Source organism: Bos indicus, chromosome 29 (genome assembly GCF_029378745.1).
Source record: "Bos indicus isolate NIAB-ARS_2022 breed Sahiwal x Tharparkar chromosome 29, NIAB-ARS_B.indTharparkar_mat_pri_1.0, whole genome shotgun sequence".
Classification (NCBI taxonomy): Eukaryota; Metazoa; Chordata; class Mammalia; order Artiodactyla; family Bovidae; genus Bos; species Bos indicus.
Window position 1 is genome coordinate 42,563,664 of NC_091788.1, and position 17,132 is coordinate 42,580,795.

The 17,132-nt window shown below is 43.4% G+C and overlaps 2 protein-coding genes across 5 annotated transcripts in view; one reads left to right on the forward strand and one right to left on the reverse strand.

The window, feature by feature from the left end:
- ATL3 (atlastin GTPase 3) overlaps positions 1-3,976 on the reverse strand; it is a 46,404-nt gene extending 42,428 nt beyond the window's left edge. The window contains exon 1 of one of the 2 annotated variants that reach the window (XM_019954738.2): positions 3,702-3,976. Coding sequence is in view for 1 of the 2 variants with exons in the window: in XM_019954737.2 (XP_019810296.1) it covers positions 3,367-3,412 (46 nt within the window). In the remaining variant the exon portion in view is untranslated. Of the gene's footprint in view, positions 1-3,366; positions 3,521-3,701 lie in introns of those variants that run through there. The other variant, XM_019954737.2, reaches the window with a different exon arrangement.
- Positions 3,977-10,184: 6,208 nt separating this feature from the next.
- Positions 10,185-17,132, forward strand: part of RTN3 (reticulon 3) — a 64,903-nt gene continuing 57,955 nt past the window's right edge. Inside the window, exon 1 of one of the 3 annotated variants that reach the window (XM_019954765.2) lies at positions 10,185-10,503. In XM_019954765.2, coding sequence (XP_019810324.2) covers positions 10,359-10,503 — 145 coding nt within the window. In that variant the 5' untranslated portion in view covers positions 10,185-10,358. The remainder of the gene's footprint in view (positions 10,504-17,132) is intronic. The other 2 variants (XM_070782475.1, XM_019954766.2) reach the window with 2 other exon arrangements.

Consider the following 17,132-nt stretch of genomic DNA (forward strand, 5'->3'; position numbering starts at 1 on the left):
AACAGTTCACTGAGCAGTGTGCATGACTCAGGGTAAAGTTATGACCTGAGTTTTCCATTCTCCTTTTGAAATACCACATTTTCTAAAGAGCAAAAGCAACACACCCAAAAACAGAAGCATACCATTTTCATGCCTTGTTTTTGCTGGCAGTCTTTTAAAGTTCCCAGTTCACAGAGAACGCCAAAGAAAACACATCATCATATACAAAGGTACATGGAAACTCTCAGCCAACTCTAGAACTGCTGGGTGTGGCTCCTTTTTGCTGATGGTGGGAGTGCCTTTTGTCTCAAGGTAGTATATTGGTAGAGACACATATATTTCTAAGGTTGTTTCCATGAAAATACTATTTAAACACAACTCAATAGAATACTAGGGGAAATTTACATTCTAATTAATTAAAAGGTTTACGAGGAAGATTATTTTCATCTGTCGTAGAAAATTTTTGTATTTTAGCACAGGTAGTGGTTTGGTCACTAAGTCATGTCCAACTCTTGCAAGTCCATGGACTGTAGCCTGCCGGGCTCCTCTGTCCATGGACTTCTCTTGGCAAGAATACTGGAGTGGGTTGCCATTTCCCTCTCCAGGGGATCTTCCCAATCCAGGAATGGAACCCAGGTCTCCTGCATTGCAGGCAGATTCTTTACCTACTGAGCTATGAGGGAAGCCTCCACAGAATGCTTAGCGCACACAATGCTGAACAAAAGCACTTTTTCTTAGTCAATTAAGAATTTTGCAGTGCTTCATGGACTTATGAAAATAAATTATGTCAGAAATGCAGAGACTGAATCTAAAAACGAGAAAAAAATCTTTTTAACAGAAAGAATTCAATATTCACCTTATTTGACTTTACCCTAAAAATAAGACCACCACCAAAATCAACCTGGTTAGCTGAAGGTTTTAATTATCTGTATTCCATTTGAAGAAGACTTTCTTAACTGGCAATATTTGATTTGGATTCCTCATCATTTCAAAACATAAAGAATTAATCTACTTCTCTCCTTTTTCACCTACTCTGTCTGTAAAATCTACTTTCTAATTTGTAATATACTTTAGCCTCCCTATGGACTGTAGGCTCTTCTTTTCATGGGATTTTTCAGGCAAGAATACTGGAGTAGGTTGCCATTTCCTCCTCCAGAGAATCTTCCCAGCTCAGGGATGGAACCCGTCTCCTGTCTCCTGCACTGCAGGTGGATTCTTTACCCGCCAAGCCATTGGGGAAGCCCAGAAGAGTACCAACTCAATACAAAAATACTGACATTACAAATCATACTTCCTATAATGCAATAAATCAATTCAAATTAAGCAACCACCTATAGGGAAATTTGATTATTAATATAAAAATTAAATTGCTTGGGTTTTAGGAGCTTTTTCACTAGTGCCTGGCCCCTCAATGAGTTAAATCGGAATCTGTGAGTTAGCTCCAAGCATTGGCAGGTTTTAAAAACCCCATTATTCTAAAGTCCCTGCAGAGCTGGGAACCACAGCTCTACAGCAACTAAAAGACTTATTTTTTCCTTTTAACTAAAAGCTTTCCCATCATGTTTCCCCCTTGATATTTTTTAGAGAATATGCTCTTAGAATCTCAAAGTCAGGAAAATGTTTTAAAATTCAGACTAACTTTAAACTATAGTTGTGTTGTTTAAACAATTTCTCAATATGAAACACAAGGCCACAGAAATTTTAAAGGCATGCCTAGTCATGAGAGGTAAATTTTAAACCAATTCTCAAACAAGTTCACACGCCCTAGGGTGCCCTAATATTTCAAAGAAATATTAGACTATATGACCAAATTGTGAGTAATGGCTACCACTGAGGAACTGGGGAGGCAGAGAAGACATTACATTTCTTCTTACAAGTCTCCATTATTTCATTTTAAATAATTAGTGAGTATATCTTTTATGACTCAGGAATCATGAAAATGAAAAAATGCATGTGCTACATCTTAGAAAACCAATTCTACAAAAGCCTATTCTAAACAGGGAAGCCTGGTGTGCTGCAATCTATGGGGTCTCAAAGGATGGGACACAACTAAGCGACTGAACAAGCCCTGTTTAGTGAAAACTAAAACAATTATGCTAGCTCACATCATCACATTTCTTCTCTACTACTACTTTTCTTAACTTTATGACTCCAGTAAGACAGTAAACAATAGCTAATAAAACAACCTGCGCTGCGAACCTAATGCCTCATTTGGTAGAGATCTTCAGTTAAGCGTTTCCTTGACAGGTGTTAAAGCAGCAAGAGAGATTTCTACACTATGAGCTACTTTCTGTGGGGACTGAAAAAAAAGCACTCATTTGAAACTCAACACTGCAATGCTGACTACGTATCTTGGCTTAAAACTTAGAACTACGTAGGTTTTGATTCCCCAAAAGCCAGCCAGAATGTGAAACCACGTTTTTGGTCCGTTAGTTCTTTTCTCTCCTTCCCAAAACATTCTACCCAACTTCGTGTTCAAATTTCAGGGCTGGGATTTATTGAAGAGTCTTCAATGTTCTGTTGTTGCCTTTAGATTTCGCAAAAAAACGTTTGGCCTTTTCAACAGAACACGCAGCAAACAAAAAAAAACTCAGGTAAAACGACAGATGAAATCAAAACCCACGAATTTATGGTGACCATTTGTTTTTAATACTTTCACTCACTATTCTTTATGTCTTCAAGAAAGCAAAAGAACGTATTGTACCACACGTACTAAAAGACCTTCTTAAAAATCAGTTTAGGCCACATTCTATTATCTCCTTTAGGGAGATAAGTGGGGGTTGAAAATCAGTCTTCCTAATACTTCTTGTAACTCAAGGTCGTTAGGATAAAAATAAAGTTTCCAACTCAAAGACACTTCGCAGCCCTCCACAGCTTTTTGAAAGGTTGAATACGGCATCTGTAATATTTTCTCAGCTCCCTGGGCCCGTTGACAAGGCCAGAGCCACTCGGCCCGCGAGTGTGCGAAGCGCCCAGGCAGGAAGGGGACCGCAGCCAAGAGCACACAGCTCTGCCAGGGCGGGGCCGGCGGGGCGAAGCCTCGGAACGACGCCCCGGGACCACCGACCCTCGGGGCCGCCCCAGGCGGGGAGGGGAGGCGCCAGGCGGGCGGCAGCAGCCCCAAGGGGCACTAACAGTCTCCCCCGAGCGCAGGGCCCGACCTCCGAAGGTGGCCGAGGAAGGCGCCGCCCGTGCCCTACCGTCCCGACCCCGCGAGCAGCCCCTGGACCAGAATAAGCCGGCCAAGGAACACCAAGGAGGGGCACGCGGTCCCAACCCCGGGACGAGGAAGGGCGGCGGCGCGGGCGTGCGGTCTCCTCGGAGCTACAGCAGCGAGGGCGGTGGAGGTGGCCACGGAGCGGGCTCGGGGGAAATCGGGCGCCTCACCTGCTCCTCCCGATGCAGCCGCTACCGCTCGCTGAGGGGACAACATGGAGCCTCCGCCTCCAGCAGAAGCAGCAGGGGCGCAAAAAGGGCAGGGCTGGGGCGGGAACGAACCAGGCCCTGGAGGCGGGAAACGGGCGTGGCCTGGGCTCTAACAGAAGCTAGCGAGGAGGGGCGCGCGAAGCCGCGAGAGAGCGAGAACACAGAGGGTTGGCATAGGTCGACCGAGGCGCAGCGAGCGCCTAGCCGACTGGGGCGGGAAAGCGCACGCGGCAAAATCCCGCCACCGCCCGACGCGTGTGCGCGTGCGCTGGAGTCAGACACTCGGTCTTGAATACCTGGGGCTGCGCACTGGGAGCAACGGTCCCTTGGGAATTGTAGCCCCTCGTTCTCTGGTTACCCGCCAGCGGTTCTCTTTTGGCGAACTCATCCGGGGCGGGGAGGAAGCGGAAGAGAGGGACCAGGATTGTCGCGGCTCTTCGACCACTGAACTACAACTCCCAGCAGGCCATGCGGGGAGAACCGAGCCGGCCAGTGGTCCCCGCCCAGCTTAGTCTTGAGGCCAGGCCCAGGTCCGAGGCCTTTGGTGGAACCGGCCTCGGACCCCTACCGGCGGCGTTTGGGAGGGTTTCGATGTTTAACGCTAGCCGGAGCCATGGGTAGGCGGCACTCTACCGTAAGGACCGAAGGGAGGCCTCAACCACGGATGACGTGAGCATCACTGGTTTTTTAAATGATTTTGACTTCACAAGGAGAGGAGGGCGTGACTTCATTATCACCATTACAGCTACTCCGGATATTCCTGTCTCTGCCCAAGCCTGATGGCCCACCATCGCTACTCTTAACAGCTAACATAAGAACTTCCAGGGAAAGTCCTTCCACTGGCTTTGTTCTTTCTAAGCTATGGCTGTATTTTGTAAACAAACCTCTGGCTTCCTGGAGCTTGTCTTGAAGTTGCTTTGGCAATGACACTCTTACTTAAACTGTATGGTAGATCAGTACAAAACACGGTTCTCCAAAAATGCTTTTATTCACACTCACATGTGATTGCAAAACTGGCAGTCGTCACAATTGAAGAATATTGTTATTTTGGATTTGTTGGGGTAGGGTCAGTTGTCTTGGGGGTAAGTAGCTGATGAGAGGCTAAAGTGTCTGTCGCCACCACCGCTACCACCTCTTGCATCACCCTTGCTTCATTCATTTGACACATTATTCCACTTTCTTCTGTCTTACCTTTTATAACCTACCCAGAACCTCCTTCCAGCCATCTCTAGTCTGTGCGATGCCCTTGATCTGGGTTTCATTCCCAGAGTGATTAGGCCAGCAGTAAAGAAGTAAAGATAATTCAACCTAAACTTACCTAAAGAGGTCCTGTTTTGCTTTCTTTTCCCCTGCCCCTTCTGATTCTCTGCAAACTCTCAAGGTTATTTGAATACCTCCTCCAGGCATTATATGTGAATCTAGATTCAAGCTAAACTAACTGACCAACAAGAAACTAGATGTGACTATCAGGACAAGTGGTTATTGGGGTTTCACATTGTCTGCGCAGAAAGCAAGATGTTACACAAATCCAAGGCATGTGCGGCACGCTCAGAGAAAGGGGCCAGAGACTAATGACTTGTCACGATTGCCAGAAACAATTGAAAAAGTTAAATTGAACATGGTGGTGATGAACATATAGTGTTAGTCATTCAGTCATATCCAACTCTTTGCAACCCCATGGACTCCTCCATCCAGGAGGCTCCTCCGTCCATGGGATTTTCTTCTCCAGGGGAATCTTCCCGACCCAGGGATCAAACCTGAGTCTCCTGCATTGCAGGCAGACTCTTTACCATCTGAGCTATCAGGGAAACCCCTATATTCCCCTTCCCCATCCTTCTCTATAAGACTGCTCAACATCCAACTTCTGTTTTACTTTTCGTTTGTGTCTTCCCATTAGAACATAAGTTACAAACAGACAGGAATTTGTGTTCACTGCTTGTATCTCCAGTGCCCCCAAACAGTGCCAGGCAGAAAGTAGGAACTCAAGTACTTAAAGGATGAATAAAGAAAGTACACGTTACACGTAACACTACCCACTCTCTTTTTTTGTTCCTTTAATACTAAATATCTAATTTTTGCTTTTAAACAACATACCCTGTTCTAATTTGTGTTAGTCACTCAGTCATGTCCAACTCTTTATGACTCCATGGGCTATAGCCTGCCAGGCTCCTCTGTCCATGGGATTCGCCAGGCAAGAATACTGGAGTGGTTTGCCATTTCCTTCTCCACTATTCTATTTTAAAGCTTCCCAATAGAGATACATTGAAATGCACCCTGTCAGGAAGTGACAGCAAATAGTGACATTACATCTTTCTCAGTAGAACATCATCAAGGTCAGTGTCAGCACCTCAGCCTTCTGCATATATTGTAGAAGTTTTTGGCACTCGGAACAACACAATACAAATGATAAGTAGACTTTAGGATTAGTCCCAACTCAGAAAAAAACTCCTGTAAACAAGAAGCCTATTTTGTTATTACTGTTTCCTTCTCAAGTATTCATGGTTATCAAAACCCTGGAGATAAACAATATAGTATGACCAGAGGCTGAGCTTTCCTTGTGGTTTTCAAGAAGTAGATGACATATAGATATGTTTGAATGGTCAAGGCCACTGGCTTTGTGGTCAGACTGACCTGGTTCTGAATTCTAGCTCACTAGCTGTACAGTTGGGTTAGTTTACCTCTTTGAACTCATTTCATCATCATCTGCCAAATGATTTGAATACTCAAGCCACAGAGTCATCATAGTTAGTTAAATGAGATGTGTTTGGTAATTATGACTGGTGCATGATTAGTGCTCAAAAATTGATAATTATATTCATTCTGGAAAAGCAAAACAAAGTCATTAATATTCAACATACTAAAGTATGTTACAAAGGACAAAAATAGAAAAATTGTTTTCTGCAATACTATCCACTGTGAATCAGGTTCCAAAGCTTTCCAAAAACAGAGTGTTTGTTATGTACCAGGCACAGTGCTAGGCAGTAAGGCTGCCACAATACATAAGGCACATTCTTGTCCTCCAGAGACTCACAGCCTTGTGGGGTAAACAGGCAAATAAATAACCTTCACTCACTGTGCTGGGACACACTTCAGACTCCTCTCCTACCACCTACTCGCAGGATCCACATTTAAGCAACAGTCTAGGCACTCATAGGGACAGACTGGACAACTGGCATTCCCGGGTGTCATTTAAATACCTTACTTTGCTTGTGTATAAAATGAGGGAATAACCTGGTGTCCTAGTTTGTCAAAAGAAAAGTCAATCCTAACTCTTAGGCTGTTATAAGTTGAATATCAGGCCCTCAATATAGTAACAGAATAAAACGTCTAAATCTATCAGCTGCTTCGTTATTGTTAACTGCAATCAACAGCACAACTGTCTTAATGCCTCAAAAAGACACTAGAAAAGATCACTAGAATTTGCTGTTAAGGAAAGGAAGCACTATCATTTGTGTTAAAAAGGGTGTGTGTGTGTGTGCGCGTGCTCAGTCGTGTACTGACTCTGTGACTCCATGGACTGTACCCCGCAAAGGCTCCTCTGTCCATGGGATTTTCCAGGCAAGAATACTGGAATGGGTTGCCATTTCCTTCTCTAGGGGATCTTTCCAACTCAGGCATTGAACCTGCATCTCTTGCAGCTCCTGCATTGGCAGGCAGATTCTTTACCAATACACTACCTGGGAAGCATTAAAAAGGCAGATAAGAATATAGATTTGGTATATTCACCTTTGCATTTGCCACAAAAAAGCTCCTAAAAGCAGTTACCACTGTGAGTGTAGAGGGGGAGACCAGTGGGTACAGAGAGGTTAGTGATAGATTAAAACTTTATAGTATATACACCTTTGAGTATAAACATATATGGCGTGTGAGTATATTAAATTTTTAATTAATTTTTTCCCCTAAAAGTCAGGAAAAAAAAAACTGATAATAAAATGACCTAGAAGACGAGATGGGAAATTAACTTTGTAAATACTGTCCTATAAAAACAGGACCAAGAAAGATTTCCCAGCTCAGTGCCTCGGCCGTAAAAATTGCTCAGCAGAACTCCTGAGAAATGGATGTACTCCAGTGAGCACTCTAACAATTCCATCTGAGCCCTTCCCTGCCTGAAAAATTATACTGAATCCTCATAAGCCTTCATTCTTTAGGGCTCTGCTTCTATTTCTCCATACTCTGGCCCTGAAACATCTCCATTTTCTCTCCCTTTTGCCCCAATTCAGGCCCTTGGCTCTAGCCAACCTGGGCTAACTACACCCAAAACATCTCACACTTCTAAGCCTCCAGTCACCTCAGAAGGCTGTGTGGTCTTGTGTTGCATTAATGCAGCCTGTGGAAGGGAAGGGCAAGAAGGGATCAAATCTAGGCCAAGTGCTGCCAGACAAGCCAGCACTGAAGTGCATCATGGACTGGGCTGGGAGAAAAGCGTGCTTTTTTGTGTGATTGGTCTGCCTGGAAGGAGGTCTTATAGTATACCTGCAAAAAAGTACCCCATGGATTTACTTTGCACCATTCTCTCTTGCCTTTAAGGACCTCCTTACCACTCCAAGCTCCTATGTGACTTAATTTCTTCATAAAACCTCCCCAAATCACTATAACTCCATAGTGATTCCATCTACTCCTAAATTCATACAATCACTTGTCATCTAATCACAGTGTTATAGTTTTGTGTTGTTTGGGAGTTGTTTTGGCTGCTATTTAATTTGTATTTTGTTTTAACTTTATGTGATTATGTTCTAAGTCTCACCTAGCTTGTAAACTCAGGACAAACATATTTTTTGGATCCCTCCAGATTTCCCAGAATAGTGTCAAACACACAGCAAATGACCAGTAAACATCTGTACAACGGATCAGGTACACAAATAACATCCCAACCAAGAGTCAGTCTCAGGAAAACATACCGGTACAGCAGATGGAGCAGGAAGGAAAGGCAGCTTCAGGAACTGGACCAAGCACAAAGGCCTTTTTTTAAAACATATTTATTTGGCTTCACTGGGTCTTAGTTGAGGTACATGAAATCTTTAGTTGCAGCATGTGGGATCTAGTTTCCTGACCAAGGATCAAACCCAGGCCACCTGTACTGGGAACACAGACTCTTAGCCACTGGACACCAGGGAAGTCCCCGCACAAAGGCCTCGTGTGAAAAACCTGAAGGGTCTAAAGAGACCACCAAGACCACATCAGTGTCTCGATTTTTATCTTCTTTTCTCTCTTTCTAGATATGGAAATAGGGTTCCTTTCCAGGCAGGATCTGCAGATCCTACAACTGCTGTCAGAGTTAAGGACTAGCATCATTCATTTCCTTATCCAGCACCTAATAAAATAAATGCTTAAAATTTATATATTTATCAGAATGGTGGCTAACTGGTTTGATTATCATATTGGCTTGCATTTCTCTCTGTCATCCAAAGGACAAGCTGCTGCAGTATCAACTGATGCTTTAAATGCTAGAGTAAGATATTTGCCACAAAGTTATTTTGGGAAATATTCTTCTGTGCCTTTTTTTAAGAGTGTTTCAATGGCCAGAAGTTTTTTTGTTTGTTTGTTTTTTCTCCTGTCTCGGCTTTACCTGACCTTAAAATCGTCAAGGGCAGATGTAGTTCACCGCCTGTTCTAGAAGATTTCCACTGGTCAGATTGCTTTCCCTGTCGCTGCTTGGCTGACTACCTCCCTCTTCATGAGGTTGCATCTTTACAGGATCTGCTGATCCTGCAATTGCCCTTGGGGTCACTGATTGCTGCTTTAGCAATAACAAGGCGTATAGCCTTGATTTTTATTACTCCTAGTCTACATTTCCCTTTTTAAAAGAATCATGCACATTGCAAATCATTTGGCCAGTTGTAGGTAGACGGCTTTGAATTTTGCAAGCCAACCAGAGAAGCCAAAAGAGTAAAATCCAGTATAAATTAGATAGTATCTGGTTTCAAATACAGTTTCCACTAAGGACCCCTTTTAGGCGACGAATAAATTCAATTATATGTCTTTTGTGCCATATTCTCAATTTTTAACCCCTAATTTTACCATCCCATAACCACAGTCAGGCTGTTATCTTCTGGCTCATCTTTCTCATTAGTTTTGCTTTTTTTTTTTTTTTCGTTCATGTCTTCTCTGTTAGTTATTCGACAGGGAACTGGCAACCTTGGGACCCAAGGTAGACCCCTTCTGGGGAAGAGTAACGATAAGAACGTGAAGCAGGTTCTGCGGCTGCATTGCAATGTTATTGGAATAGTTTTTCATTCTGTATAGCATCTTTCTCCACCTACCAAATGGGAGATAGTACCATCTGTCCCTCATGGTGATGGGGTATTAGGATATATCCAGAAAAATCCATAAATCACCTTGCACAGTGGGCCTACACTGTGGTTGTCACCATCGGAGTCACGAGTAGGAACGCCTCAGACAAAAAACATCGGCTCTGGAATCTGTAGGAAAGACATGCTTCACTAATGGAAGCAAAAAGAAATTTCTATCGTTAAAACACATAATCAGCCTAAGCTAAAACAATCACAGAAAAATCCGTGGAGAAACACTAAGCCGCAGGGCCCACCTCAACTTCGGCCGCAGTGGTGGGAGGAGCTTGGTGTTTGACCACGCCCCCTGCGCCAGGTCCCCGAGGGGCGCCGCCCACCTCTCCAAGGGCCTTGGCGCTGCGCGAAGCAGGTTTTGGCCCTCCTTCCCTGGAGGAGCGCCGAGGGACAGTTCTTGCGCCTGCGCCCTGCGTCAGTGGGCGCAAGGCGACCGTCTCGCCCCCGCCCGAGGGCCCTTGTGCGCCTGCGCGGTCGCTCTCCCGCCCTCTCGCGGCGCTCGGCTGAGTCAGTCAGTCCGTCGGAGTCTGTCCTCGGAGTAGGAGAGGCGAGGCGAATTTGGAGAGCCAGCTGCAGAATTATTTTCTCTCCCCTCCCTGTCTCCCGTCCCACATCTCTCTTCACCCCTCTCCCGCCTTTGCTCGTGCAGCCATGGCGGAGCCGTCGGCAGCCACTCAGTCCCCGTCCGTCTCTTCGTCGTCCTCCGGGGCCGAGTCATCTGCGCCCGGTGGTGGCAGCGGGAGCCCGGGAGCCTGCCCCGCCCTGGGGACGAAGAGCTGCGGCTCCTCCTGTGCGGGTGAGGCGCGCCGGGGGACCCCGACCTCGGGAGGGGGGCCCTAGGGGGTCAGGGACGGCACACCATCCTCGCGTCCTGGAGGCTTCAGCCCCCGGGAAGGAGCGTCTGGAAAATGGGCTAAGGGGGAGGGGGGTGACAGGTCTTGCAGGCGGTGAGGAAATAACGGGGTGTGGGGAAGACTGGGGGAGGGGAGATATTCCCGGGGGCGTTAACGCCGAGACTGGGCAGGTGGGCGCAAGATACCAGTGTAGCGGCGGGGGGGCGAATCCGTCCTCTGAACCGGGGTGATTTAGTGGAGGATTAGAGAGACTGAGAGGATCGGGGCAGGTTGGTGGTAGGAGAAATGCCCTGTTAGGATTTTGAGGGGATGGCGGTGAAAGGGTTGGGCTGCACTGCAGGTTTGCAGACAGGTGTTGACAGAACCAACCGTTCATGGTTGTCTTCCAGAAAATATGGTTGTTGTTTTTTTTTTTCGGTTGCCCGTGGGGAGAATGAGGAAGTTTAATGGAAACACTGAAGCCGTTTTCTGTACTGTTTTCATCCGCCTTTAATAATTTTTTTGTGGCCACACTCGGAATGCCCGATTTTTCAGAGGCTCGGAGGTAGAAGGAGGCGTGATGAGAATAGCTCAGGGAAGATTTGGGAGGGAGCTGCTGACGGTCCAAGATGGATCCGTGGCTGCATCTGCAACACAGCCTGCTCTTCACTGGCGCGGCGTGGGGGTGGGGACACGAGGTTAGCAGCTTATATTCTAGAAGAGAATAGATAGAGTCATGCCAAGCAGTCGACATGTTTTAATTCCATGCTTTTTGTCGGCTATTATTGATCGACGTATAACAAAAGGGGGTGTTTCCCGCAGAAAGGGGGGAGGGGGAGAAAATTCAGACAAAGCAGGGGCTGATGGAACCCCCTTCTCCTCGCATCTCTATGAAAGACTAGGAGGGAAGCTGCAGGCCGCTTTTAGTTTCCATTGTATACGCTTCTGCCTGCTGGTGGGAGCTGGCTGGCAAGCTCCCCTTGAGCAGAGATCTGCAGTGCAGATGCCGTCTTGAGGGGGAAAAAAAAAGCACCATGAGCAGGTGGTGGTGGTTCTTAAAGGAACTCAGTCTTTGAAGAAGAAGAAAAGCTTTTTGTCGAAGGACCATAAGCTCGGGGGAGTAGAGATAATTTTGCTCTTTATTTAGCTACCTTAAAGAATTTTGAGACGTTTTAAAATGCTTCATTGTCTCCTTTGCGAGAATCTTGCATTGATTCTCTAAAGAACAAAATTTATCTTAGCTTTCAATATAGTCTCTAGGTGTTTTTCAAACAGTGGATTTCCACGTAAATGCTTTGGTACCCGTTCGGATTTTCCAGTGTGGTTATGGACATTTCAGTAGAAACAGTTATCAGAGGAAGCTTCTGCAAGGCCAAGATGAGCTGTCCAGATAAAGGAATGAGGCAGCAAATTTAGAACCCCTGTCCCCTTTAAACCACTACCATTTCTCCTCCAAATTTTTGTGTTCTGGGCAAAGGTCCAGATGAACAGCAGCTTCCTTATATACTTAGCAACTTGATGTTTTGGCTTTAATCACTTGTTATTGGTTACTCTTAGGTTGTTGGCCCTTTTGTGCATACCTTTGATTTTCTTGATTTTAAATTTTTGATACACTTGAAAAATAGATACTTTCGCCACCTTGAACTCTGATCCACTGCAAATACGTATTAATATTGTATAAAAATCATTAATACAGTTTTAGTGAGTTCAGTGCAAGATCCTCATTTGTCAGGTCACTACTTGAAAAGTTTAGCTTAAGACACTGTAGTGCATAGTCAGAATTTCATTGCCAAAGCTCTTCCTCCTTGCTACATGTTTTCTCCATCTCTCAGAGGAAATGTCTTAGGCTTTTGCACCATGAAAATAAGATGAAGTTTGTTATTACAAAATTTGACTCATAAAATGGATTCTTTAAAAATTTACCTTGATTGTTTTCAAATCTGTAAGTGTTAATGTCAACCTTTAGCTTCATTTTCGTTCACCAAGCTTCTCTTGGTTTTAGAAACTTTCAAAAAATAAGAGTTTAAAAAAAAAAGAAGAGTAGGTGGTCACTTGATGCCTGCAGGAAACAAATTGTGTCTTGACCTACCTGTTTAGTAACAAATTTTAAGATTTAGTTTCTAATTAAAAGTGATCAGTGATAGCGCTCCCCCCATCCAGCGCATTCAGTGTTAGCGCAGCTGGCAGTGACGTATAGAGAAGGTCAGGAGCCAGGATTGCCTTCCCAGATTTCTGCCTTTGAAGAACAACAAAGATTTCAAAGGCAGAAATTTGAGGTTGAGGTGAAAGATACATAAATAATTAGTATTCTTTTTAGGATGAGGGTTGCCTTATTAGATATCAAGTATAGATACCTGTCTATTGCCTGAACTTAAAAAGTGGTTTAATAGTTTACTGTCTATAGCCTTTGAAATTCTTTAACTTGCTAGAGACTGTTCTTTATTATTGCTCTGAAAATCATGGTGCCAAAATAAAGCTACATTTCTTGTATCTCTTCATGAAAGTTAGCTCAAAGCAAAAAACAGCTTGGACAACTAAAAACACACACACACACAAGTTTTTGTTTTAATTACTTCTTTCCTCACTCGTGAAACTGAGTTGTTCCATGTACTTTTTATGGCTTCATTTTTACACTTTGTTCTAACATATCAGTCAATCACATGATTATGTAATATGTATTTTCAGTCTTAACTCTTAAGTAAAAAAAAAACTCTGACTACCTACCTGTTCAGCACTGCAGTCTGTATTGTACACATCAGATTAGCAGTGAGTGTGTAATATGGTGATAAACACACAGACTTGAGTCCCAGAGATACCTATGTTTCAGTCCTGTCTGTGCTTATTGACCATATGACCTTGTGCACATGCTAAGTCTCAGGAATGTGACCTAGACAAATTTGCTGCCCTTAACTCCTAACTTTTATTGAATAACAATACCTAGTATTTGATACATCTATTTGTAGGTTTAAAATATATAGATACAAAGAACAATTGAATAAGAAGTGAGAAATCATGAATCTTCCTCACAGTAAAGGATGCTCTTATACTTTGTTCTTCTTTATAAAAGTGAATTGGTTTTTTCAGCTTTTGACCCCTTGTATTTATAAGAGCTGCCACTCCTTTCACTCAACTGACCTGTTAAAGAAGTTGGGGGTGCAGTCAGGATGTTTCATAGGTCGCTTGGCATCAGTATGCTAAGATATTTTCTGCAGCATGCTGACCATAAGTATAGTTATGATACATTATAAAACTCCTGTCAATGGAAGCAAGAGGACAGGAAAGGGCAAGAACGGTCGTGTAGTATGGTTCACAAATGCTTGTTGATTTGAATGGTTTTTATTCCCTGGTAATAGAAGATATCTTTTAATGCTATTTTCTTTTAGAGTCAGATTCACAAATAATTTAACCACTCTGATCAAACAAACCAGTCCACATATATTTAACACTTACACCTTCCTTAAATTGAAATCTCTAAGGAGTTGTTTATGTAGTAGCTGGTAAGAGCATCGGTGCTTTTATTTTTATTATTTTAGAGATGGTCTGTAAACAAAATGAAACTAATATTATCGCTTTTATTGTATTCTGTGATGGTGGTGTTGTCCAGTCCCTCATTCGTGTCCCACTGTTTTCTGTGATGAGGAAATTATGTATCCTTACTGATACAGTAGTCACCTGTTTAATCCTGTGCAGTTTATAAGCATCTGTAAATGAAGCTTGGTAGTGAAGGAATTGGTGACGTGTCATTGAAGGGCAGAAGGAACATTAAGGTTTCCAGTTTTGTGTGAGCCAAGACATTGTTCTGTAGAAGGGCACTTCTCTTTAGACTAGCCATAAACCTAGAACTACCGTTTTTGTAATTCTGAGCAGAATTATAAAAGCTCCAAATAAATGATTAACTATGTGTATTTATTGTATGTACATACCTTATAGTCTGTGTCCAACTTTATTGTTAATGATGAATTTATAGCTGCCTCCTTAATTGTACAGACTTATGAAATAAATATGAATTTTGTAATATAACTTTTTAGATGAAAATTACCAAGTTGATACTATGTTCATATGACTTAAGTCATTCAGGAGTTGCACAGGAGACCGACTGAAGTTTTATCCCATTTATTTGTAACAGCTCTTCTAGAATTATTTTGGATCGTTGGGTATGTTATAGGTGTTTTTGAAAAAGAGTGTATACTAATGGGCTTCGCAGGTGGCGCTGTGCTGTGTGTGCTTGTTCACTCAATAGCGTCGGTTCAGTTCGGACTCTTTGCAAACCCCATGGACCGTAGCCTGCCAGGCTCCTCCATCCATGGGATCCTCAGCAAGAATGCCGGAGTGGGTTGCCATGCCCTCCTCCAGGGGATCTTCCCAACCCAGAGATTGAACCTAGGTCTCCCACGTTGCACGCAATGGATTCTTTACTGTCTAAGCCACAGGGAAGTCCCCAGGTGGCACTAGTGGTAAAGAACCTGCCTGCCAATGCAGGGCACTTAAGAGGTGCTGGTTCTATCCCTGGGTTGGGAAGATCCGCTGGAGAAGAGAACGGCAACCTACTCCAGTATTCTTGCCTGGAGAATCCCGTGGACAGAGGAGCCTGGCAGGCTACGGTCTGCGGGGTTGCAAAGAGTCAAACAACTGAAGCGACTTAGCATGCTTGCATGTATATTAAGTAAATTTAGCTGTAATCAGTATTGCTTATGATTGCATCATTGCAGTGTTTTACTACATATCTGTGACTAGTAACATCTGTTACTAGAGTAGGACATGTTACTGTGTAATACTGCAATTTCAGAGAAAATCCCCTTATTTCTTACTTTTCTTTTTTTGGTTGCTCTCCACCACTTGAGGGAATCTTAGTTCCTCAACCCAGGGACTGAACCCATGCCATGGCAGTGAAAGCACTGAATCTTAACCAGTGGACCACTGGGGAACTCCTGCAGAAAATCCCTTTAAATACTTCAGTTGTGTTTCTGTTTTACATTTTGTGATAGGGTGGGTAATTGTTAGCAGTTAGCTTCCTCTTGTGATGGTCTCTTTAAATTTCAAAGAAATATTCTAATCTGTTTTTTCCAGTCTGTTGGTTCAGTTTTCCTCATAAGCACATCATCATAACCTGGGGGTGGGGGCATGGTTTTGGAGGCAGGAGCTCTCTGACTTCTTCCTCACTGGCAGTTTGCCCTTGAGGATATATTGAAAGGTATTCTGAAAAACATTTTTAGCAAAACTAATATGGAGCCACCTGAAAGCATTTCAACAGTGGGCGTTGTCTTCATTTTACATAAAAGGCAGAAATACTTGATTTATGTCTTACACTTGTGTATTGCTTTATGGTTTAATTTGTGCCAGTACATTAACTTAATTCAACAAATATTTAAGCATACATCAAACATTGTGGCTATGAAGTTAAAGGTAGGATGAAACAGGGATTAAGGATCCAACTCAGTTCTTTCAAATACATACACTGCCTCTCCTTCAAATTTGAAACAACATGTGGTAAAAAATAGTTCTGTCACCCTCTTAAATTCAGTTATTGGTTAACCAAGTTCAGTTAACTTAGAAACCTTCACTTCTGGTCCCGTGGTTTCTAAGCCAGGTGGCTTTTTGCTCCACTTTTCTACAGAAACTTCTCTCATCAAATACACCAGTTATTTTCCATGTTACTAAATCCAGTGGTTACTTCTCTTTCTCATTTTATTTATTTATTTTTTAACCTCACTGTGAGGAGTGTGGAATCTTGGCTCCCTGACCAGGGATTGAACCCATGCTCCCTGCATTGGAAGCATGGAGTCTTAAGGACTGGACTGCCAGAGAAGTCTCTCTTCCTCATTTTAAATGCCCTTGATTCCTCTCTTTCCTTTACGCAGCAATCAGCAAATCTTATTGATTCTACAGTGACTGACTACCAGTTTTCCCAAGCTCCATCGCTGCTACCCTGGTCCAGGCTATTGTCATAGCTCTCCTGAATTACTGCAATTGCCTCCTAACTGATCTCCAGACTTTCTCTCTTGGCTCTCTTCAGTCTATTCTCCACACAGCAGCTGGTATGAGTCTGAAAAATGTTAAGTCAGATCATTTCACTCATTGGCATATGCTCTAGTCACTTCTGATCACACTCAGATTAAATGCTGAAGTCCTTAGAAAGCTTATGAAGCCCTGTAGTATCTGGCCCCAGCCTGCCCCTTGCTCACCTAGCTTTAGCCACACTGATCTTTTTATTTTTCACACCAGGAATACCTCTCTCAGTGTCTTGTTTGCTGCTCACTGTGCCTAGAATGCTCTTCCCTCATACATTCCTACAGCTCTTCAGTTTCTCACCTCCCTTAGATCTTTGCCTGGCTACCTTATCAAAATTGCATAAGAGAAAAACACCCTGTAGGCTTTTCCTGCTTTATTTTTCTTATCACTTGTCATAATCTGTCGTACAGTATTTGACTTATTTATTTTGTATATTGTCTGCCACAAAATAGAAGTTTCATCAGAGTGGAGATTTTTGCTATTTTATTTACTGCTCTATCTCTAATGCCTGTCAGAACCTGGCACAAAGCAGGCCTTCGTATTTTTTTAATGAGAGCAAAGACTTTATGGAATGGATGAGTAA